Genomic DNA, 22,213 nt, shown 5'->3' with positions numbered 1-22,213 from the left:
TAAGACTATATATTCTTGGCAACAAGAATTCTTCTAGTTTGCTTTTGGGAATATAAATTGGTACAACCACTTTGGAAAACAATATGGCAGTATCTAATAAAGTTTAAGATTTGCACGTACTGTGACTTAGCACTTTCATTCTTAAGAATATACTCCTGAAAAACCCTTGCGTTGTCTACAGGAATGTTGCATGTATAAGAATGTTGATAGAAACATCTTAAAAAATAGTAAAACCTTGGGGGAAAAAACTGGATGTTCATCAGAATATGTCGAAGAATCTGTACAGTGAGTTTTACCATTCAGCAAAATGGCAAAACTGTACACAACTGGATGTACCTCACAATATAATATTAAGCCAAAGAAACAAAATAAAAGAAATATGTACGGTAGCATATGTTTGTCAGAACTTATCCAACTGTAAATGTAAGACCTGTGAATTTTCTGTATATGAATTACATCTCAAGAAAATATTCATACAGTGTAATTCCCATTATGTCAAGTTTAAAGCAGAATAAACATGAATTGTTAATGGATGCATACATACGGGGTGAACGTAATCGAGGCATCATGATTAAATATTGAACCTTTGAAAAGAAAGGGTGTGGGATGGACAGAATGAATTACACATCCATGAATAATAATTTTTCTTTTAAATATCTGAGGCAAGGGGGCCTGAGTGGCTCAATTTGTTAAGTGCCTGACTCTTGATTTCAGCTTAGGTCATATCTCAGGGTCTTGAGATCAAGCCCCATGTTGGGCTCCATGCTTAGCATGGAATCTGCTGGGGATTCTCTCTCTCTCCTCTCCCTCCGCCCCTTCCCCCACTCACACCCTCTCTCTCTGAAATAAATAAACTAAAATCTAAAAAATAAATACCTGAATCAAATATGGCAAAATTTATTAAAGCTGGGTCATGGGTAGACCAGTTCAGTATATTCTTTTGTGTGTTTGGAACACTTTATAGTTTATAAGAATTTTTTTTCTTTTTTGTTTCAAAGGTTTTGTTTATTTGACAGAGAGAGAGAGAGTACAAGTAGGGGGAGAAGAAGGCTCCTCGCTGAGCAGGGAGTCCAATGTGGGGCTCAGTCCCATGACCCTGGGATTGTGGCCTGAGCCAAAGGCACTGACAGCACAAACTGACTGAGCCACCCAGGCACCCCTGTTTATGAAAATTTTTAAGAACAACTTCACTGGGATACAGTCCATATCCTGTATACAATTTAGGCATTGAAAGTATATAATTCAAAGGTTTTTTGTATAGAGTTGTATGGCCATCACCACAGTCAGTTTCAGAACATTTTCCTTTTTTTTTTTTTTTTTAAGATTTTATTTATTTATTTGAGAGAGAGAGAGCATGAGCCAGAGGGGGCAGAGGGAGAGGGAAGAAACAGGCTCCCAGCTGAGCAGGGAGCCCGATTTAGGGTTCGATCCCAGGACCATGAGATCATACTGAGCCAAAGGCAGACGCTTAACTGACTGAGCCACTTGGGCGCACAGTTTCAGAACATTTTCATCACCATTAGAAGAAACATAATAGTCACTCATTTCCTTTTAACTCCCACAGGCCTAGGCAACCATAGTCTACTTTTATCTTCTGTGGATTTGCCTGTTCTGCACATGTCCTGTAAATTGAATCCTATAACATGTAGTTGTTTTTACCTAGCTTTTTCACTTAATATGTCTTCAAGATTCATTCATGTTGTAGCATATATCAGTACTTCATTTCTTTTTATTGCCAAATAATAATGCCAGTGTATGGATATACTACATCTTGTTTATCAGTTCGTTGTCATTTGAATTGTTTCCACTTTTTGACTACTAAGAATAATGCTGTTGTGAACATTCATGTACAAGTTTGTATTTGAATGTATGTTTTTATTACTCTTCATGTATACCTAAACATAGAATTGCTGGTCCTGTGGTAACTCTGTTTAACCTTTTCAGGAACTGCCATACCCTTTTAAAGCAGGTACACAGTTTTACATTTCCACCAGCAGTGTATTACTTACGAAATTGTAAATTAAATATCTGCAGTTCTTTATCCAATTAAATAGACATGTACTGGGTATATGCCATTATATGTGAGGCTCTGTGTTGTATGTACTGAGTGGTAAGCAAAAATGTCAACCAAACAGTAATTGTGAGCCATACGGCGACTATCACATATGCAGTAACTTTGTGTAGTGTAATTGTTATATAAACAAAGTACAAGGAGGGAATGATTAGTCCTGAGTATTGAAAATCTGGAAAACTTCTCTGAGAAGTTCTCCTTTGGGGGCGCCTGGCTGGCTCAGTCAGTAGAGCATGCGACTCTTGATCTTGGGGGTTGTCTGTTCGAACCCCATGTTGGGTATAGAGATTATTATTTTTTTTAAAGATTTTATTTATTTAATAGAGAGAGAGACAGAGAGAGAGGGAACACAAGCAGGGCGAGTGGGAAAGGGGGAAGCAGGCTTCCTGCCGAGCAGGGAGCCCGATGCGGGGCTTGATCACAGGACCCTGGGATCATGACCTGAGCCGAAGGCAGTCGCTTAACCAACTGAGCCACCCAGGCACCCCGGGTATAGAGATTATTTTTAAAAAATAGAATCTTTAAAAGAAAAAGTTCATCTTGAATGTTTGAAGTCACCTTTTGTATTAAGAATTTTTAATGATAAAGACCAATACTTTTTTTTTTTTAAAGATTTTATTTATTTATTTGAGAGAGAGAGAATGAGAGATAGAGAGCATGAGAGGGAAGAGGGTCAGAGGGAGAAGCAGACTCCCCGCTGAGCAGGGAGCCTGATGCGGGACTCGATCCCAGGACTCCAGGATCATGACCTGAGCCGAAGGCAGTCGCTTAACCAACTGAGCCACCCAGGCGCCCAAAGACCAATACTTTTAATAGGTGAAAAAATAGTTTCAAATGTTTTAAATGGTATAATCTCAACTATATTATAAAGGTAGAAAATGTAAGACACACACTGAATTATTAACGGCAGTAGTAGGTGGAATTATGGGTGACTTTTTCTTCTGTAGCCTTCACATTTCTACCAGAGGCATTGTTATACTTTTGTATTCAGGAAAAAAAGTATTAAAAATAGTAAAATTTGGGGCATCTGGCTGGCTTAGTAGAACGTGTAGCTCCTGATCTCGGGGTCATGAGTTTGAGCCCCACATTAGGAGTAGGGCTTACTTAAAAAAAAAAAGATAAAATAATAATTAAATTCTCATAGACTTAAGTCTCGCATCGTGTGATAGAAATTATGGTTTTAAAAAAAAGTATTCTTTATAATTACCTCGTTCTTTATTTTTTTTAAGTTTCATGCAGAAATTTATTTTGACCATGACTTACAAAGTTATGTCCTTGTGGATCAAGGTAGTCAAAATGGTACAATTGTTAATGGAAAACAGATTCTTCAGGTGAGTGTATATATATTAATTCCTTGCACATAAGTCTTAAAAAATGAACTGAAATTTTTATTCTGAAGGCCGTAGTTACTATACATATAATTTGTTTCAGATTACTATTCAAGCCCAAATGTATTACATGGAAGGGGATTCACAGAAAGGACTGAAAAAAGTATAGAATAAGTGGATACTTAACTCTTGAGTTTTGTCTTCTAATTATATATCTATGCCTTATTTTAGAAGTGAATGCATTTTAAAGCTATTCAAAGTAAAGGTTCTTACAGTAACTTAAAAGGCACTCCTTTTTTTGTGTTTTTTTAAAAATTGTTTTAATGGAAATGTTGCTAAAGTGGATACTCCTTGAAGACAGAGCCTATGTCTATCCAGTTAACTCTTTTATCACCAACATTTGGCAAGGTGCTTGGCACATAACATATGGAAGAAAGTAAATGGAAGGGAGTGGGGGAGGCCTTATTCTTAGTCTGTAAGAATAAAAAATGAAATAAAACTGAATTATCAGAGAAAAGAAGAGGAAAAAAGGGAAATATGCACTTAGCCCCTTAACACTTTGTCTTTTTGACTGTGATGGTTATTCATTTTGGTAATAGATTGTTTGATGTTTGGGTTGGGTATTTCTCTGGGATTACGCATGGAGATGAGATTAGCGGGTTTTGATAATATAAAAGAAGTTGCTCAGTTCAGGTATCTTCTCCACTAGTTGAACATTATATCATCCTCAAGTTGTGGAAATGTGTGCTGTGTGTGCATATGTGTGTCTATCTCATTGAGAACCATCCTAAATATTTTTTTGTTTTAATCAGACACTACTTACAGTAGATAGAAAATAATCTTACATAACTCTCTTGGGTTTCTGTTTTGTAATTTTTTTCTTTAGCCTAAAACTAAATGTGACCCTTATGTACTTGAGCATGGTGATGAAGTGAAAATTGGAGAGACTGTACTGTCTTTTCACATCCACCCTGGCAGCGATACCTGTGATGGCTGTGAACCAGGACAGGTTCGAGCTCACCTTCGTCTTGATAAGAAAGATGAATCTTTTGGTATGTGAAGCATATTGTTATATGTGGGCATAATAACGTTTCTGTTTAATTCACTGGAGTGTTCTACAAAAGTATCAGCTACCAGCTTCGTATTTAATTGATATAATACTGTATTGAGATACATTTACATTTTAGTGAATATTATGTGAGATAAGTATTATCACGTGAGACTAAGAAATGACATGTATTTGAAATTTGAAACCTAGGCTAGTTGCTTATGATTTTAGTTGATTTTTTTAAGCTGGTAGATTATGATTTTGGTTGATTTTTCTGTGCAGCAATTTAGTTGTGCTATTATAGCATTAGGTTGCTTTCTGACCCATAAGCTAATCATTAGCTATTTTTGCTAATAGAGTTTAATAGACTTTGGAAGCAGCACAGCAGTGATAGCTAAATGTCCTTCAAAAGGGTAATTGTGACATAATTATAGTAAAGATTGGTTTCCTTTTGACTTCTGTTTATGGATATGAAAAAGTCATCCATGGTTAAACTCTGTCATATAATAATATATAAAATAATAGGCTGGGGTAATAAGAGTTATTCGTTGATATGTTTGCTTTCTTTTTTTTTAATGATTTTACTTATTTGAGAGAGAGGGAGCTTGAGTGGGGGCAGGGGCAGAGGGAGAGGGAGAGGCAGACTCTCAGCTGAGCAGGGAGCCTGATGCAGGTCTTGATCCCAGGACTTGGGGATCATGACCTGAGCCGAAAGCAGATTCTTAACTGACTGAGCCGCCCAGGCACCCCAGTATGCTTGCTTTCCTACTTAGAGCTTCTGTTGCTATATCATCTGTATATATACATCATTATTTTCTATAATAACACTGTAAGAGGTTGCTGTCTTATTTAAATCCACTCATCAGAGGCTTTTAAATTTTAAATAGATACTTTGAAGGAGTAAGAAGTAATTTTTTTTACATCAAGTTTTTCCCCCAAATACCAACTATATGTGTTCATTGTATATTTTTTGTTTTCTGATACTAGATTATGAAAATGAGTATGGTACATTACACAGCAATGTGAATCTTGGATTCAGTGATTTTTTACATGCCTATATTCCTTTGGAAAATTAACAATATTTCTGCATTTGAAATTCTGTTATAATCGTATCAAAAAATTAAGATGTTCAGTGTTCTTTTGTTATCTATACTGTAGCATTCCTATAGTCTTTGGGATTTGGTTTACTTTCCAAGTAGATTTATTTACTAAAATGCTGAAAGGACATCACCACAACCCAAGATTCCTTTATATTAATGTTTAGTTGAGCTTTTAGTTAATATGCAGATGGAATAGTATTAATTTTTTATTATTAAGTAACAGTATTAATTTTGTATAAAATCTGTCAGACTTAGTTTTTTTTTTTTTTTAAACTAAACAACTTCTTCCTTTTAGTTGGTCCAACGCTAAGTAAGGAGGAAAAAGAGTTGGAAAGGAGAAAAGAATTAAAGAAAATACGAGTAAAATATGGTTTGCAGGTAAGGATGTTAAATATTTTTACATTTATTATTTATGCATCTGGATTTGAGTAAAAATGTCTTTAGATATGCATAGTCCATTTTATATATAAAAATACAGCTATTTAGAATGATTTTGAGGTTTATGTAATTTGGTTACTGTTTACTTCAACAACTACTGAGGCTGTAGTAGAAAAATGATTATAATACCCAACATTTAAATAGCCATTTCTGGTTTTTAAAAAACTTGGATTAAGATGGTACCATTGAAGAACATTGTTTGAGTACTAGTACTGCCTGATTTCAAGACTTCCTATAAGCCACAGTAATTAAGACAGTATAGTATTGGCATAAAGATGAATAGGTGAGGGGAACAGAATAATGAAATAAGAAATAGATTCACAGATAGATACATAGATGTGTGTGTGTGTGTGTATGTATGTGTATGTGTATGTATGATTTTCAACAAAGGTGTGAAGGCAGTTTGGTGCAGAAAGGATGGTCTTTCAACAAATGTACTGAAACACTTGGATAGCCATATGCAAAAGCAAACAAAATAACTTTGATCTGATACAATACATTAACAAAAGAAAGAACAAGAATCATACGATCCTCTCAATAGATGCAGAAAAAGCATTTGACAAAGTACAGCATCCTTTCTTGATCAAAACTCTTCAGAGTATAGGGATAGCGGGTACATACCTCAATATCATAAAAGCCATCTATGAAAAACCTACAGCGAATATCATTCTCAATGGGGAAAAGCTTTCAGCTTTTCCCCTAAGGTCAGGAACGCGTCAGGGATGTCCACTCTCACCACTGCTATTCAACATAGTATTAGAAGTCCTAGCCACAGCAATCAGACAACAAAAAGGCATCCAAATCGGCAAAGAGAAAGTCAAACTCTCACTCTTTGCAGATGATATGATACTGTATGTGGAAAACCCAAAAGATTCCACCCCAAAACTGCTAGAACTCATACAGGAATTCAGTAAAGTGGCAGGATATAAAATCAATGCACAGAACTCAATGGCATTCCTATACACCAACAACAAGACAGAAGAGACACAAATCAAGGAGTCGATCCCATTTACAATTGCACCCAAAAACATAAGATACCTAGGAATAAATTTAACCAAAGAGGCAAAGGATCTGTACTCAGAAAACTATAAAATACTCATGAAAGAAATTGAAGAAGACACAAAGAAATGGAAAAATGTTCCATGCTCATGGATTGGAAGAACACACATTGTGAAGATGTCAATGCTACCTGGAGCAATCTACACATTCAATGCAATCCCCACCAAAATGCCATCCACTTTTTCAAAGAAATGGAACAAATAATCCTAAAATTTGTATGGAACCAGAAGAAACCCCGAATAGCCAGAGGAATGTTGAGAAAGAAAAGCAAAGCTGGCGGCATCACAGTTCTGGACTTCCAGCTCTATTACAAAGCTGTCATCATCAAGACAGTATGGTACTGGTGCAAAAACAGACACATAGATCAATGGAACAGAATCGGGAGCCCAGAAATGGACCCTCCACTCTATGGTCAACTCATCTTTGACAAAGCAGGAAAGAATGTCCAATGGCAAAAAGACAGTCTCTTCAACAAATGGTGTTGGGAAAATTGGACAGCCACATGCAGAAGAATGAAACTGGACCATTTCCTTACACCACACACAAAAATAGACTCCAAATGGTTGAAAGACCTAAACATGAGACAGGAGTCCATCAAAATCCTAAAGGAGAACACAGGCAGCAACCTCTTCGACCTCAGCCGCAGCAACTTCTTCCTAGAAACATCGCCAAAGGCAAGGGAAGCAAGGGCAAAAATGAACTATTGGGATTTCATCAAGATAAAAAGCTTTTGCATAGCTAAAGAAACAGTCCACAAAACCAAAAGACAACCGACAGAATGGGAGAAAATATTTGCAAATGACAGATAAAGGGCTAGTATCCAAAATCTATAAAGAACTTATCCAACTCAACACCCAAACAACAAATGATCCAATCAAGAAATGGGCAGAAGACGTGAACAGACATTTTTCCAAAGAAGACATCCAAATGGCCAACAGACACATGAAAAAGTGCTCAACATCGCTCGGCATCAGGGAAATCCAAATCAAAACCTTAATGAGATACCACCTCACACCTGTCAGAATGGCTAAAATTAACAAGTCAGGAAACGACAGATGTTGGCGGGGATGCGGAGAAAGGGGAACCCTCCTACACTGTTGGTGGGAATGCAAGCTGGTGCAACCACTCTGGAAAACAGTATGGAGGTTCCTCAAACAGTTGAAAATACCGCTACCATATGATCCAACAATTGCACTACTGGGTATTTACCCCGAAGATACAAATGTAGGGATCCGAAGGGGTATGTGCATCCCAATGTTTATAGCAGCAATGTCCACAATAGCCAAACTGTGGAAAGAGCCAAGATGCCCATCGACAGATGAATGGATAAAGAAGACGTGGCATATATACACAATGGAATATTATGCAGCCATCAAAAGGAATGAGATCTTGCCATTTGCAACGACGTGGCTAGAACTGGAGGGTGCTTTGCTGACTGAAATAAGTCAATCAGAGAAAGACATGTATCATATGACCTCACTGATATGAGGAATTCTTAATCTCAGGAAACAAACAACAAAGGTTGCTGGAGTGGTGGGGGATGGGAGGGATGGTGTGGCTGGGTGATAGACATTGGGGAGGGTATGTGCTATGGTGAGTGCTGTGAATTGTGCAAGACTGTTGAATCACAGATCTGTACTTCTGAAACAAATAATGCAAGATATGTTAAGAAAAAAGAAAAAGAAGAAGATAGCAGGAGGGGAAGAATGAAGGGGAGTAAGTCAGAGGGGGAGACAAACCATGAGAGACGATGGACTCTGAAAAACAAACTGAGGGTTCTAGAGGGGAGGAGGGTGGGGGGATGGGTTAGCCTGGTGATGGGTATTAACGAGGGCACATTCTGCGTGGAGCACTGGGTGTTATGCACAAACAATGAATCATGGATCACTACATCAAAAACTAATTATGTATGTTGATTAACATAACAATAAAAAATTAAAGAAAAAGAACTTTGATCTACACCTTGCAACATGTATAAAAATGAACTCAGAATGGATCATAAATATAAATTTAAAACTTTAAACTATGAAGTTTCTAGAAACAAACCTTTTTAAAAAAAAGTTAGGCAAAGGTTTTTTAAGTTACCTAACACCCAAAGCACAATCTGTAAAAGAGCAAATTAATAAATTGCACTTCCTCCAAAACTTCTGTTCTTCCAAGGACACTATTAAGAGAATGAAAAGATATGTGGCATCTGGGTGGCTCAGTTGGTTGAATATCTGACTCTTGACCTCAGCTCAGGTCTGACTCTTGACCTCGGCTCAGGTCTTGATCTCAGAGTGGTGAGTTCAGGCCCCTCTTTGGGCTCCACATTGGGCATGGAGTCTACTTAAAAAAAAAAGAGAATGAAAAGATAAGCCACAGACTCGGAAAGATATTTACAAATCCTTTATCTGATAAAAGCCATAGATCTTATATCTGTAATATATAACGAAATCCCAAAACTCAGTAAGAAAATTTATTTTTATTCATTTTTTATTTTTCAAATTTTTATTTAAATTCTAGTTAACATACAGTGTAATATTAGTTTCAGGAATAGAATTTAGTGATTAATCACTTATGTATAACACCCAGTGATCGCGATAACAAGTGCCCTCCTTAATACCCATCACCCATTTAGCCCATCCCCATCCTTCCATCAGCCCTTCCTTTGTTCTCTGTCGTTAGGAGTCTCATATGGTTTGCTTCCCGTCTCTTTTTTTTCTTTCCCATATAGTCATCTGTTTTGTTTCTTAAATTCCACATATGATTGAAATCATATGATACTTGTATTTCGCTGAATGACTGATTTCGCTTAGCATAATACTCTCATTCCATCGATGTCATTGCAAATGACAAGATTTCATTCTTTTTGATGGCTAATATTCCATTGTGTATATATATATATATATCACCTCTTTATCCATTCACCAGTTGATAGATATTTGGGCTCTTTCCATAGTTTGGCTATTGTTGATGATGCTGCTATAAACATTGGAGTGCATGTGCCCCTTTGAATCTGTATTTTTGTATCCTTTGGGTAAATACCTAGTAGTGCAATTGCTGGATCATCGGGTAGTTCTATCTTTAACTTTTTGAGGAACCTCCATACTGTTTTCCAGAGTGGTTGCACCAGCTTGCATTCCCACCAACAGTGTAGGAGGGTTCCCCTTTCTCCGCATCCCCGCCGACATCTGTCATTTCCTGTGTTAATTTTAGCCATTCTGACAGGTGTGAGGTGGTATCTCTTGTTTTGATTTGTATTTGTCTGATATTGAGTGATGTTGCATCTTTTCATGTGTCTGTTAGCCATCTGGATGTTTTCTTTGGAAAACATGTCTATTCATGTCTTCTGCCCATTAATAAGAAAATAATTTACAAATGAGCAAAAGAGGGGCACCTGGGTGGCTCAGTTGGTTAAGCGTCTCCCTTCTGCGCAGGTCATGATCCCAAGGTCCTGGGATTGAGCCCTGCCTTGGGCTCCCTGCTTGGGGGGGATCCTGCTTCTTCCTCTCCATCTTCCCCTCTCCCCTGCTTGTGCTTTCTCTCTCTCTCTCAAGTAAATAAATAAAATCTTTAAATTAAAAAAGAGCAAAAAAGGGGCGCCTGGGTGGCTCAGATGGTTGAGTGTCTGCCTTTGGCTCAGGTCAGGATCCCAGGGTCCTGGGATCGAGCCCCGCATCGGGCTCCCTGCTCAGCAGTGAGTCTGTTTCTCCCTCTGCCCCTCAACCTGCTTGTGCTTGCTCGCTCTCTTCCTCTCTCTGAAATAAATAAAATCTTAAAGAGATTTTGAGAGGGAGAGAGAGAGAATGAGCAAGGAGGAGGGGCAGAGGGAGAGAGAGAGAAGCAGACTCCCTGCTGAGCAGGGAGCCCGATGTGAGGGGATCATGAGTCCTGGGATCGGGACCTGAGCCCAAGGCAGACACTTACCAGCTGAGGCATCCAGACTCCCCAGTAAATAAAATCTTAAAAAAAATAATAAAAATGGGCAAAAGATTTGAATAGACACTTCACCAATGCAGATGTACAGATGGCAGCTAAACACATGAAAAGATGTCTACTATTACTGGGAAGTTGCAAATTAAAACTAGGTAAAAAGACTATCCACACCAAGTGTTGGTAGGCATGTGGAGAGGCTGGAGTTCGCATACACTGCTGGTGAGAATATAAAGTGGCGCGATTGCTTTGGAAGATAGTTTCCTTAAAAGTTAAATGTATGCCTACCATGTGATTCACCGTTCTATTCCAAGGTATTTACCCAAGGTATTTGGGTATTTGGAAATACCCAAAATTCCAAGGTATTTACCATTTCAAGAGAAATGAAAGTATATGTTCATACAAAGACATAAACAAATGTTCATGATGTTTTTTTTCTTTCTTTTGAAAACCTTTTTTAAAAATTTTTATTTTTTATTACCAAAGTATAGTTGACATACAATGTTATATCACTTTCACATGGGAAGCATAGTGATTTGACAGTTATATCTGTTACATGATACTTAACCACAATAAGTGGAGTTACCATCTGTCACCTATATATAATGTTATTAAAATATTATTAACTATATTCCCTATGTGGTACTTTTCACCTCCATGACTTATTTTATGACTGGAAATTTGTACCTCTTAAACCCCTTCACCTATTATGCCCATCCTCCATTTCCCTACCCCTCTAGCAACCACAAGCTTGTTCTGTGTATTCATGGGGAGTTTGTTGCTGGTTTTTGTTTGTTTTGTCTTTTAGATTCTATATATAAGTGAAATTATGTTGCATTTGTCATTCTCTTGACTTAATTTTACTTAGCATACTAACTTCTAGGTCCATCCATATTGTCACAAAGGACAAGATCTCATTTTTTATGGCTGAGTAATATTCCTGTGTGTGTGTGTGTGTGTGTGTGTGTGTGTGTGTGTGTGTACACCACATCTCTATCCAGTCATCTCTTGATGGACACTAGGGCTGCTTCCATGTCACAGCTATTGTAAATAATGCTGCAGTAAACGTAGGGGTGCTTATATCTTTTCAAATTAGTGTTTTCATTTTCTTTGGGCAAATACACAGTAGTGGAATTTCTGGATCCTATGGTACTTCCATTTTTAATTTTTTGAGGAACCTCCATCCTGTTTTCCACAGTAGTTGCACTAATTTACATTCCAACCAACAGTGCATGAGGATTCCTTTTCTCCACATTCTCACCAACACTTATTATTTCTTGTCTTTTGCATACTACCCATTCTTATCTGTGTGAAGTGGTATTTCATTGTAGTATTAGCAGCTTTTCTTCTAGTAACCAGAAATAGGAAGAGACTCGTGTATTTATCATGAATGGATAAACAAATTATGGTATATCTATATAGTCAGATACTCTTTAGCAATAAAAAAACTTGAGCTGTTGATACAGGCTGCTATATGGATGAATCTCAGTTATGCTGAGAGAAAGAAGCCAGACCACAAGAGTATGTACTGTATACATACATCATAAAATTCTGGGAGAGCAAACTAACATATCATGACAGAAAGATTAGTGGTTGCCTGGATACAAGAGAGGAAGGAGATGAGGGAGGCTCTGTAGGGATGGATTACAAAAGATAAGGATACTTTTTTGTGGGAGATGGATATATTTATTATCTTGATTGTGGTGATGGTTTCATAGGTGTATACAAATCACAAAAGTATCTAATTGTATGCTTTATGTGTAATTTATGGTATGTTAATTATAATTAATTATCACAATAACATTTTAAAAAACATTACCATTTAATCCTATCAGTAGACCAGGAAGGTAGTTAGTATTTGTTTACATTTGAGAATCTAAGCTAAGGGTCACTCAGCTGTTAAATGACAGACTTAGATATGGAATCTAGGTCTTTTTTTTTTAATATTTATTTATTAAGTACTGTCTATACTAAATGTGAAACTTGACCTCATGACCCCGGGATCAAGAGTTGCACGCTTCTCTGACTGAGCCAGCCAGATGCCCCTGGAATCTAGGGCTTAAGTGGATTTGTCCAGTGGTTTTTTAAACTTCATGAGATGTGGGAAAAAATGCTGCCAGAATAACATATTTTTCTGCAAAATTGTGTTTTTTGTTGTTACTTTCATACTACAAGAAATCGTAATAGAAAAAATGTTGAGAGGCTAATTTGGGAGGAAAATAGAAGATAATAAGGAAAGAATAAAATATTTTCTTAGAAGTTTTAACTATTGTCTTCTGGGGAAAACCCATTAGCATTGGTGGTTCTATATTTTTCTTCTCTTTAAAATCAAAATTAAGTAAAAATTTCTGTGGTACTTTCCTTGAATTATATTAGCATTTCCTAGCATCTTTCAGGGAACATCATAATTTATATAAAGATCAACAAGTCGTAACAAAGGGAAAGAGAAGCCTTCTCTGAAGCTAAATTGACTACCTCTTCTTTTAAAAGTACCACTGCTATGTCTTGTGCATACTTTAAAAGAAAATTTTTTTTTAAAGATTTTAAAAATTTATTTGACAGAGACACAGCGAGAGAGGGAACACAAGCAGGGAGGGAGTGGGAGAGGGAGAAGCAGGCTTCCCATGGAGCAGGGAGCCCGAAGTGGGGCTCGATCCCAGGACCCTGGGATCATGACCTGAGCTGAAGGCAGACGCTTAATGACTGAGCCACCCAGGGGCCCATCTTGTGCATACTTTTATTGTTGAGCCAGTCAGACAGTAGCGTGCTGAAGATCTGATGTGTCTGCCTTCTGGGATTACAAGTTTCTTTGCATACCACACTTTTTATTCAGTAAATATTTCTTGAGTGGCTGACTAATCATGTAAATGGAGCTATATTGAAGCAAAAAGCTATTATAATTGCCACAGCAAAAGAGTACCTGCTCTTTTCCATTTTTTAAACACTTTCTACATTTTTCCCTCCTACGGAATAACACCAAACTATTTTAGGTCTGTTGGAACTTTCAGTCCCTTAGAGAAAAAGAGAAGTCGATTTTTTGCCAAACCCAGGGGTTTTACATATTTCTTTGAATACTGGCAGTTCATGAGAATATGAGTACACAGTATTAAGTCAAAATGTACTATATTTTCACTCTATTCTCTTACGATTGCATATTACAATTCATATATGATTTAGATTATCTTCTGTATGGAGTTTATGTTCTACAACTTGAAATAATATAAACATTTTAAAGGAGAATGAAAATAGCATACTCTACGTAATTGTCTTAATTTATATCATGGCCTCTTCTAATTTGTTGTTTTAATAGAGACTGCATTGAACCGTGTTTCCCAAGTAAAGCAAATATACAGACAGTACGTTTTTATGTATCAGTTTTGTTTTCTTCAATGAATATTTCATGTTTATAAAGAATACAGACTATGAAGATGAAAAGGCATTGAAGAATCCAAAATACAAAGATAGAGCTGGAAAACGGAGGGAGCAGATTGGAAGTGAAGGGACTTTCCAAAGAGATGATGCTCCTGCATCTGTTCATTCGTGAGTACTAAGTTTTAATTGCTCGAAACATTGTTTGTATTGTAATCACAGTCGTAGAGTAATATGACTTATAGGACTATATATACTGGTAATTAGTCTTTAAAGGAATGGTTCTAACATGGAAATACTGTCTCTGTTTACATTTTCTTTCAGTATTAGAATTCCATTCCCTAGAAAATTACTTAGCATATATGAAAGTACAAATACTTACATACATGCACATAGCTAACATTCTAGCCACCCACTTTAGTGAACTTTTTTTTTTTTTTAGAGAGTGCATGTGAGTTGGGGGAGGGAGGGGCAGAGGGCAAGAGAGGTAGAGAATCTCAAGCAGGCTCCACGCTCAGCGCAGAGCCCAGTGCGGGGCTCGATCTCGCAATGCTGAGATCATGACTTGAGCTGAAATCAAGAGCCGGACACTTAATTGACTGGGCCACCCAGGGGCCCCTGAGTGAACATATTTTTATATACTAGATATCTGAAAGTTTGGGTTAGTAAGAAATTAGTATGGACTGGGTTTTTTTGGGGGGGGGCTGTTATTTTTTATAATTACTTCAGTACTCACCTACGTTTGTTCTTGTTGACTCTGGAATACTATTTTTCTTATTTTTCAGTTTTTTTCTTTTGGTAAAGTAGCACTGATAACATGAAAAATGTAATTTTGTGGCCCGTATGATATGACCATATTTCTTCAATTAATCATATATTAATTACATTTTTTTTCCTCAGAATATAAATTCGGAGTTTAGTTAGAATTTAAATCTTTTGTGTAAGACTGACAACTAACCATAAACTTTGATTAAATGTATTTTATTAATTCTAAGATACACTACTTGGATAGAGTTTTAGTTACATATGACAGCAGTGTTTTCTCAAAGGTACATAAAACAACAATGGATCTTGCATCCATCAGCTTTGATTTAATACAGCATTATGAATTAGATATACTAAGCAACATGACAAGTTTTTTTAAAGTTTAAATTTTGATGTAATAGCTGGAAAATATGAAGATTGCATTAGAGTTAAATTAGAAGGCAGAAATAAAAAATGAAATACATTGGTCTGCCATTGCTTGGTTTATTGTTATTGAGGAGCTAATTTAACATATTTTGTAGAACTGAAAGTACAGTGTGATGGAACATAAAATCAAAATATCCTTAAACTAGCAGAACATAAAATCATAGAATAAAATGCAAATAGTGAGAGTTTTTGTTTAATTTTACTTTTATTTTTCTGTTGATGTACACTTACATACAAATATAAGTATTGCTATCAATTGTATATCATAAGATTAACACATTGTAGAGTATACATTTCTTGATCAAGAAATAGAAAGTGATAGTAACTCCCAGAAACCTACCCTCTCCTAGTGCCCCCCTCTCGATCACTATTCCTGTTTCCTCCGTAAAGGCAACCACTTTCCTGACTTCTAGTAGGAACAGATTAATTTCACTTGTTTTTGAATTTTAAGTAAATGGAATAATTTAGTATTTATTTTGTCTATATTTGTCTATATTCTTTTTGTCCAACATTATTTTGTTAGGTATATTTTATTTTCAGTGCTGTATAATATTCTCTTACATGAATATGCCACAATTTATACATTTTACCATTGATCTCTGGATTATTTCCAACTTATAGTTATTATTAAATTTGCTGCAGAAACATTCTTCTACATTTTTTTGTGTATGCACCATGTGTGTGCTTTTCTGTTTAGTATATATAGGACAATTTATGTATCTTAACTGTATTAGGTAGGTCAAACAGTTTTCTGTAGTATTTGTACCAGTTACTTTTAATTTATTAGTTTATTATAAATGTGATCTACATGGTCTTTTCGAAATCAACTATCTTAATTTCCTTTAAAGTGAGATTACTGATAGCAACAAAGGTCGGAAGATGCTGGAGAAGATGGGTTGGAAAAAAGGAGAGGGCCTAGGGAAGGACGGTGGAGGAATGAAAATTCCGGTAAGACGTGTTTTCTTTCATTCTTTATTCTTATAGCAGATGTATTTACTGTGTACCTACTGTGTACCTTAGTGCCCGGAGTATAGTATCAAGCACAAATAGACATGATTACTGTCTTTGTGGCATTCACAATTACCATATATATATGCATTGTTTTGTGTTTTTTTTTTTTAAGATTTATTCATTTATTTAAGAGCGAGAGCACAAGCAGGGAGAGGGACAGAGGGAGAGGAAGAGAGAGAATCTCAAGCAGACTTCCCCTGAGTGTAGAGCCCCATACAGGGGCTCGATCTCACGACCCTGAGGTCACAACCTGAGCTGAAATCAAGAGTCAGACGCTTAACCTACTGAGCCATCCAGGTGCCCCCACAGTGTTACTTTACAAACAGGCAGATCCTGTATTTGTTTTAGATTTAAGAATCAGGTCATGTAACAAGCAGTAGAGGGAATAATGTCTGGAAAACAGGGCTGGTTAATTCTGGTTAATTCTGCAGTCCCCATGGTTCATCAGAGGTTTAGATTATCTTTTACAAAAACCTTACAAAGTAACATGATTAAAGAACTTTTGATAGTTACCTGGTACTTAAGGAAATAATGGATGGATGAGTGTGAGGTTTAATGTGAATTTTCTTACTTATTGAGGTACAATGAGAAGAACATGGGTTTTATAGTCAAACCTATAAAATAGAATTATTTTGTTAGAATAGGTGCTCTATCACTTACTAGTTGTGTGACTTGGGCAGGTTTGGACTTCAGTTTTCATATGTAAAAATGGGGATTATAAGAACTGTTTTCTAAGGGGTATCATGAAGATAAGGCCTCTAGTATGGTGCCCAACATACAGTAGGTACTCAGTAACTGGTAGCTTTTAATAGTTCTCAAAATAATCAGAAGTCCTCCCCCTCATTTTATGAAAATAATCAAATTCTCTTTATGGCTTTTTTTTTTCTTTTTTTAAAGATTGACTGATTTTAGAGAGAGCGTGAGCGCAGAGCCTGATGCCAGGCTCGATCCCACAACCTTGAGATCATGACCTGAGCCAAAACCAGGAGTGGGTCGCTAAACCAACTGAGCTACCCAGGCACCCCTGTCTTTATGACTCTTAGTGTTTAATCTACTCTTTCACTTTCTTAGGCAAGGCTAGAGTAGCAGTAGGTTTAAGTATGTCCATTGCCTTTTCTTCTGCTTAGAGTGGGACAGCAGCCTTTGCAGCATCTTGGTGAAATTTGGTGGCCACTCTTTAAGGAGCACTCTTGTTTTCTATATGCAGTCAGCTGTAGTTACTGATAGGGAAGACAACATAGAAGAATTACTTTAAGTTCTGTGTATAATCATGTGTGCATTCCTGCATGTATTTGATAGATTTGACAGGTTTTCTTTCGCATCAATCTTTGTAAGTCAAAGAATTAAAGTACCAAGTTGGGTACAGCAAATTTCAATGTATTTAGACTCCATAGTAAGTCCTCTGCTCAACTTTTGGTAACAGATCCAGCTTCAGCTTCGGCGAACACATGCAGGCTTGGGGACAGGCAAACCATCCTCGATTGAAGATGTTCACCTTCTCCAAAACAAGAGCAAAAAGAACTGGGAGAAAGCACGAGAGAGGTTTGCTGAAAACTTCCCAGAAACTAAATCTCAAAAAGATGTGCCAGGAACCGTCCCTTGGGTCAAAGGGACCATAGAGTGAAGGTTAGTCCTAGAACACAATTCACGCTGTTTTTTAAAAAAGAGTTTGGAAACTCTTATTTTATTGCAGAACTTTTCCCTCCAAAAGAGTCCATGGCATGAGGGAACTGTATCACAATTTACCCCTCGTGATTCAGAAATGTGTAATAAACTGTGGTTTGCAGCTTTTAAAAAAAACATTTTTTAAAAAACTAATAAATAGTAATTGAATTAGGTTATGCTGTGAGCAGACTAAAGTTCACAGGGCACGGCTGAGCTTATCGAACTTTGTTATTTTATCTTGTCATTTATAAGACCCATTTATGCAAAATTCATATAACCAGTAATTTAAATGTACATTTGTCCTTGTCTCCATATATTCATTACTATAAGATATACAACAAGAGAAACATCAAAAGTTTATAAAAACAAGTCTGATTATATGCATCCTTGTTCATGTCCTTTAGAACTTAGATAAAAAATGTTGAGAACACAGGGATAGTGGTGCATAAATTTTATTATTCTTAAAATATTCTAAGTAATAGTATTGAAGAACTAATGAACAGGTGATATGTTATAGAAAACTAGTCTTTCATTGTTTTCTTCTGTGAAGAATTTGTTGATTTGTACTATATATTAAGCATTTACATTTGGTTTGTTTTATAGCTGAAATATTTAGATATGAGCAATTGAGTACAGTATTGAATATTCCATGTGCTGGTATTTATAGTTTTGATAAATCCCATTGCTGGCAATGGAGTTGTGCCAGAGAAATCTGATTTCTACTGCAAAAGGAATGCCTAGCCAAGGCCTCAAACACAAGATATTTATTGAAAATGTCTTCAAATGCAATAAAAACATTATAACATCCAAAAGAGTGATTCCTTGAACCAATGTTTTAAACATATAGGTCTGCTTTGAACTCAGGACCAGCCAGAATTTTCCTCTTTAAATTGGCAGAGCAGGAACAACAGGATAACTTGAAGTATCGGAGATAACTGCAGTGCAGCTTTCCGAGTACAGATGTCACTGCTCTGCCGGCTATCAGTGTTCTTTTCCTTTCTGTTCAACTTTTCTCTCGGCTTTTTGCTGGGAAATTATGCTGGAACTGGCTATTTTCTGGCAGTGAATATAAGCTATAGCTCCCTCATCTACTATAAAGAAATGTCCTCAAGATTTAGAAATGGGAAAAGAAAATTCTGAAAAAAATTATACAATGGGGAAGATAATTCAGAAAGAAGGGCTACTTGATGGAATTTGTACTCTGAATGGAAGAGTACTTAAGAAGAAAAGGGGGTGGTGGGGAAAGAAAAATAAATAAAGTACTGAAGATGAGACATATGACCAAACAAATTGTCAAGACCCCCTAGGTCTAAGCTGGGATCATCAGAGGTCCTGTAACTCCAAATCTGCAAAAAGTAATTTTCTGTATGCTTCATAGCCACCTACACACCCTGACACTTACATATGTACGTTAAACTTGAAGGCAACAGGAGTGTTCTGCATTCTTTTTTCTAAAATAGAAAAAAATTATTTAAGTGTGGTTCTGGTACTGGTTCCCTGTATATAGGTAATAATATAGGAGGCCCAAATTAGAATTGTGGTAGATTTCACTCACTGAGTAAGTATACAACTGTGTATACAGTATTTCCCATTTTTATTATTAGATTGTGGAAGACTTTTTTCATTGCTTTCTTTTGTTAAGAAAATGGAGACTTGAAAATGGTGATAAAAATCGAAATATGTGTGATATTTGCATTATTGAAACCCTTTGCAGATCTAAAGTCTCAGGGCTAAAATACTATATGGTGGTTAAAGGACTGAATAATGTCTGGGTCTATTTCCATTTGTGAAATAAGAATAATATTTATCTTTCATGTCTTTGGAATAGAAAATGAGAAGATGTATATAAAAGTACTTTGTAAACTGTAAAAGGAGTACGGAGATGTGAGCTTCTATTTGTTTGGAAGCAAAGATGTGAATTATGTACAATTTGGATTACATATAAAATTGTTTTGTGTCTCATATTTTAAATTATTTATTCACACAGTATAAATTTATTGTAGTAGTCTTTAAGGGTTTATTTATTTATTTATTAAAGATTTTATTTATTTATTTGACAGAGAGATAGAGAGCACAAGTAGGCAGAGAGGCAGGCAGAGGGAGAGGGAGAAGCAGGCTCTCCGCTGAGCAGGGAGCCCAGTGCGGGGCTCGATCCCAGGACCCTGGGATCATGACCTGAGCCGAAGGCAGCCGTTTAACCAACTGAGCCACCCAGGCGCCCCTAAGGGTTTATTTTTTATTTTATTTTTTTTAAGATTTTATTTATTTATTTGAGAGAGAGACGGAGCATGAGCATGAGCAAGGCGGAGGAGGGAGAGGGAGAAGCAGAATCCCGCGGAGCAGGGAGCCCGATGCGGGACTCGATCCCAGGACCCTGGGATCATGACCTGAGCTGAAGGCAGACGCTTAACTGACTGAGCCACCCAGGCGCCACCCCCTTTTTCTAAAGATTTTATTTATTTATTTGAAATAGAGACAGAGCATGATAAAAGCTTACTCACAAACTCTCATAGCAAACTTCTCCTTAGGGTCATTAACCAGAATCTGATAACATGACTACCCATAGTTGCAAGGGAAGTTGAAAAGGTGGGCAGCAGGATGGTCTCACTTGGCTTAAGCCAATCATGAACCATCACCTGCGGCTGAACATGTTGCTGTTGAAACAAAATCAGATTTCAGTAAATAAGGCGGAAAGGGGACAGTGGATATTGAATGGACAGGTAACAGGCTGCCAGATAACTCAGCTATCCATCAGTGGGAATTCTGTGGGGCTGTTAAATTGTTTTGCAGTTCTACTATGTAATACTTTGAAGCATTCAAATGCATACGTTAGAATTATCTATACCCTGATAAAGAATATTCTCACTACATTACTGACTTGAAAAAGCAGATTGTAGAAAGGTATATATAGCCTGATCTCATTTTTAAAAAAATATAAGGGTACACGTCAAATTGTTAATACTAATTGCCAAAGAAGTGAGCAGACTTTCACATTTTATTATTTCTGTATGTGACCTTTTTTTTTTTAAGATTTTATTTATTTATTTGACAGAGAGGGACACAGCGAGAGAGGGAGCACAAGCAGGGGGAGTGGGAGAGGGAGAAGCAGACTTCCTGCCGAGCAGGGAGCCGGATGTGGGGCTCGATCTCAGAACCTTGGGATCATGACCTGAGCCGAAGGCAGACACTTAACGACTGAGCCACCCAGGCGCCCCATTTGTATGTGACCTTTAAGCAGGTATAATTGTGCACTTACCTATGGGTACTCATACACATTTATAATGGGTAGGAATACAACACTTGGAAGTGGAGAGGCCTTCAGTGCTCAACCCCAGGCATCTTCCTCACTCTTGTGTGCCACATTTCATTTACCATTTATATACCCATGACTTCAGGTTGTCTTAGCTAGGAAACATCTCCAACTCAGTCACCTTAAGTGCAGTGTTTAAGACTGAATCCATAGTCTTCTCCAAACCTGGTCTTTTCCAGTTTGTTCTCTTGGCTGGCAGCACCATCTATCCAGTTGTGTAAGCTAGAATCAAGGAGTCAGCCTCTATTTCGTACACTCACCCTCCGTCCCCTCCACCAGTTTCCCGTATAGTAAATCAGTTCTCTGTCAACACCCACCTGGACTGTGCTACTAACTTCCCGGCTGGTCTCCCTGCAGTCACCCTGTCCTCCCTCCAGTGCATCCTCCACACTGCAGACACAGTGTTTTCACAGCTCCTCTTTCATCATCTCCTATTTAAATCCTCCTGTGCACAGCTTCCCATTACTCTGAGGACAGAAAACAAACTCCTGGCTCATAACACCCTCCCTGGTCTAGCCACCGCCAGCTTTTGCCGTCCGGTGTTACATCACCCCCACTTGCTGCCAGGCTGGCCTTTTTTTCAGTTCCTCAAACATACCACACCCTCTCTTACTCTAGGGCCGCTGATCTTCTGTTATGTCTGCATTGCTCTTCCTGTACCCTTTTACCTAGGTAACTCTGACATTTAGATCTCTGCTAATTGATTCT

At 37.2% G+C, this 22,213-nt stretch overlaps 1 protein-coding gene across 4 annotated transcripts in view; it reads left to right on the top strand.

The window, feature by feature from the left end:
• The window catches only part of AGGF1 (angiogenic factor with G-patch and FHA domains 1), a 57,425-nt gene that overhangs the window by 19,391 nt on the left and 15,821 nt on the right, over positions 1-22,213 (top strand). For 2 of the 4 annotated variants that reach the window (XM_025892497.2, XM_073905301.1), the window contains 6 exons: positions 3,301-3,402; positions 4,286-4,451; positions 5,843-5,925; positions 14,372-14,499; positions 16,368-16,467; positions 17,954-20,157. In XM_025892497.2, coding sequence (XP_025748282.2) covers positions 3,301-3,402; positions 4,286-4,451; positions 5,843-5,925; positions 14,372-14,499; positions 16,368-16,467; positions 17,954-18,154 — 780 coding nt within the window. In that variant the 3' untranslated portion in view covers positions 18,155-20,157. Of the gene's footprint in view, positions 1-3,300; positions 3,403-4,285; positions 4,452-5,842; positions 5,926-14,371; positions 14,500-16,367; positions 16,468-17,953; positions 20,158-22,213 lie in introns of those variants that run through there. The other 2 variants (XM_025892495.2, XM_025892496.2) reach the window with 2 other exon arrangements.

This window comes from Callorhinus ursinus, unplaced genomic scaffold (assembly GCF_003265705.2).
Source record: "Callorhinus ursinus isolate GAN/ISIS: 27379988/994484 unplaced genomic scaffold, GSC_fseal_2.0 scaffold23, whole genome shotgun sequence".
Taxonomy (NCBI): domain Eukaryota; kingdom Metazoa; phylum Chordata; class Mammalia; order Carnivora; family Otariidae; genus Callorhinus; species Callorhinus ursinus.
This window is presented reverse-complemented; position numbering and strand designations above follow the sequence as displayed.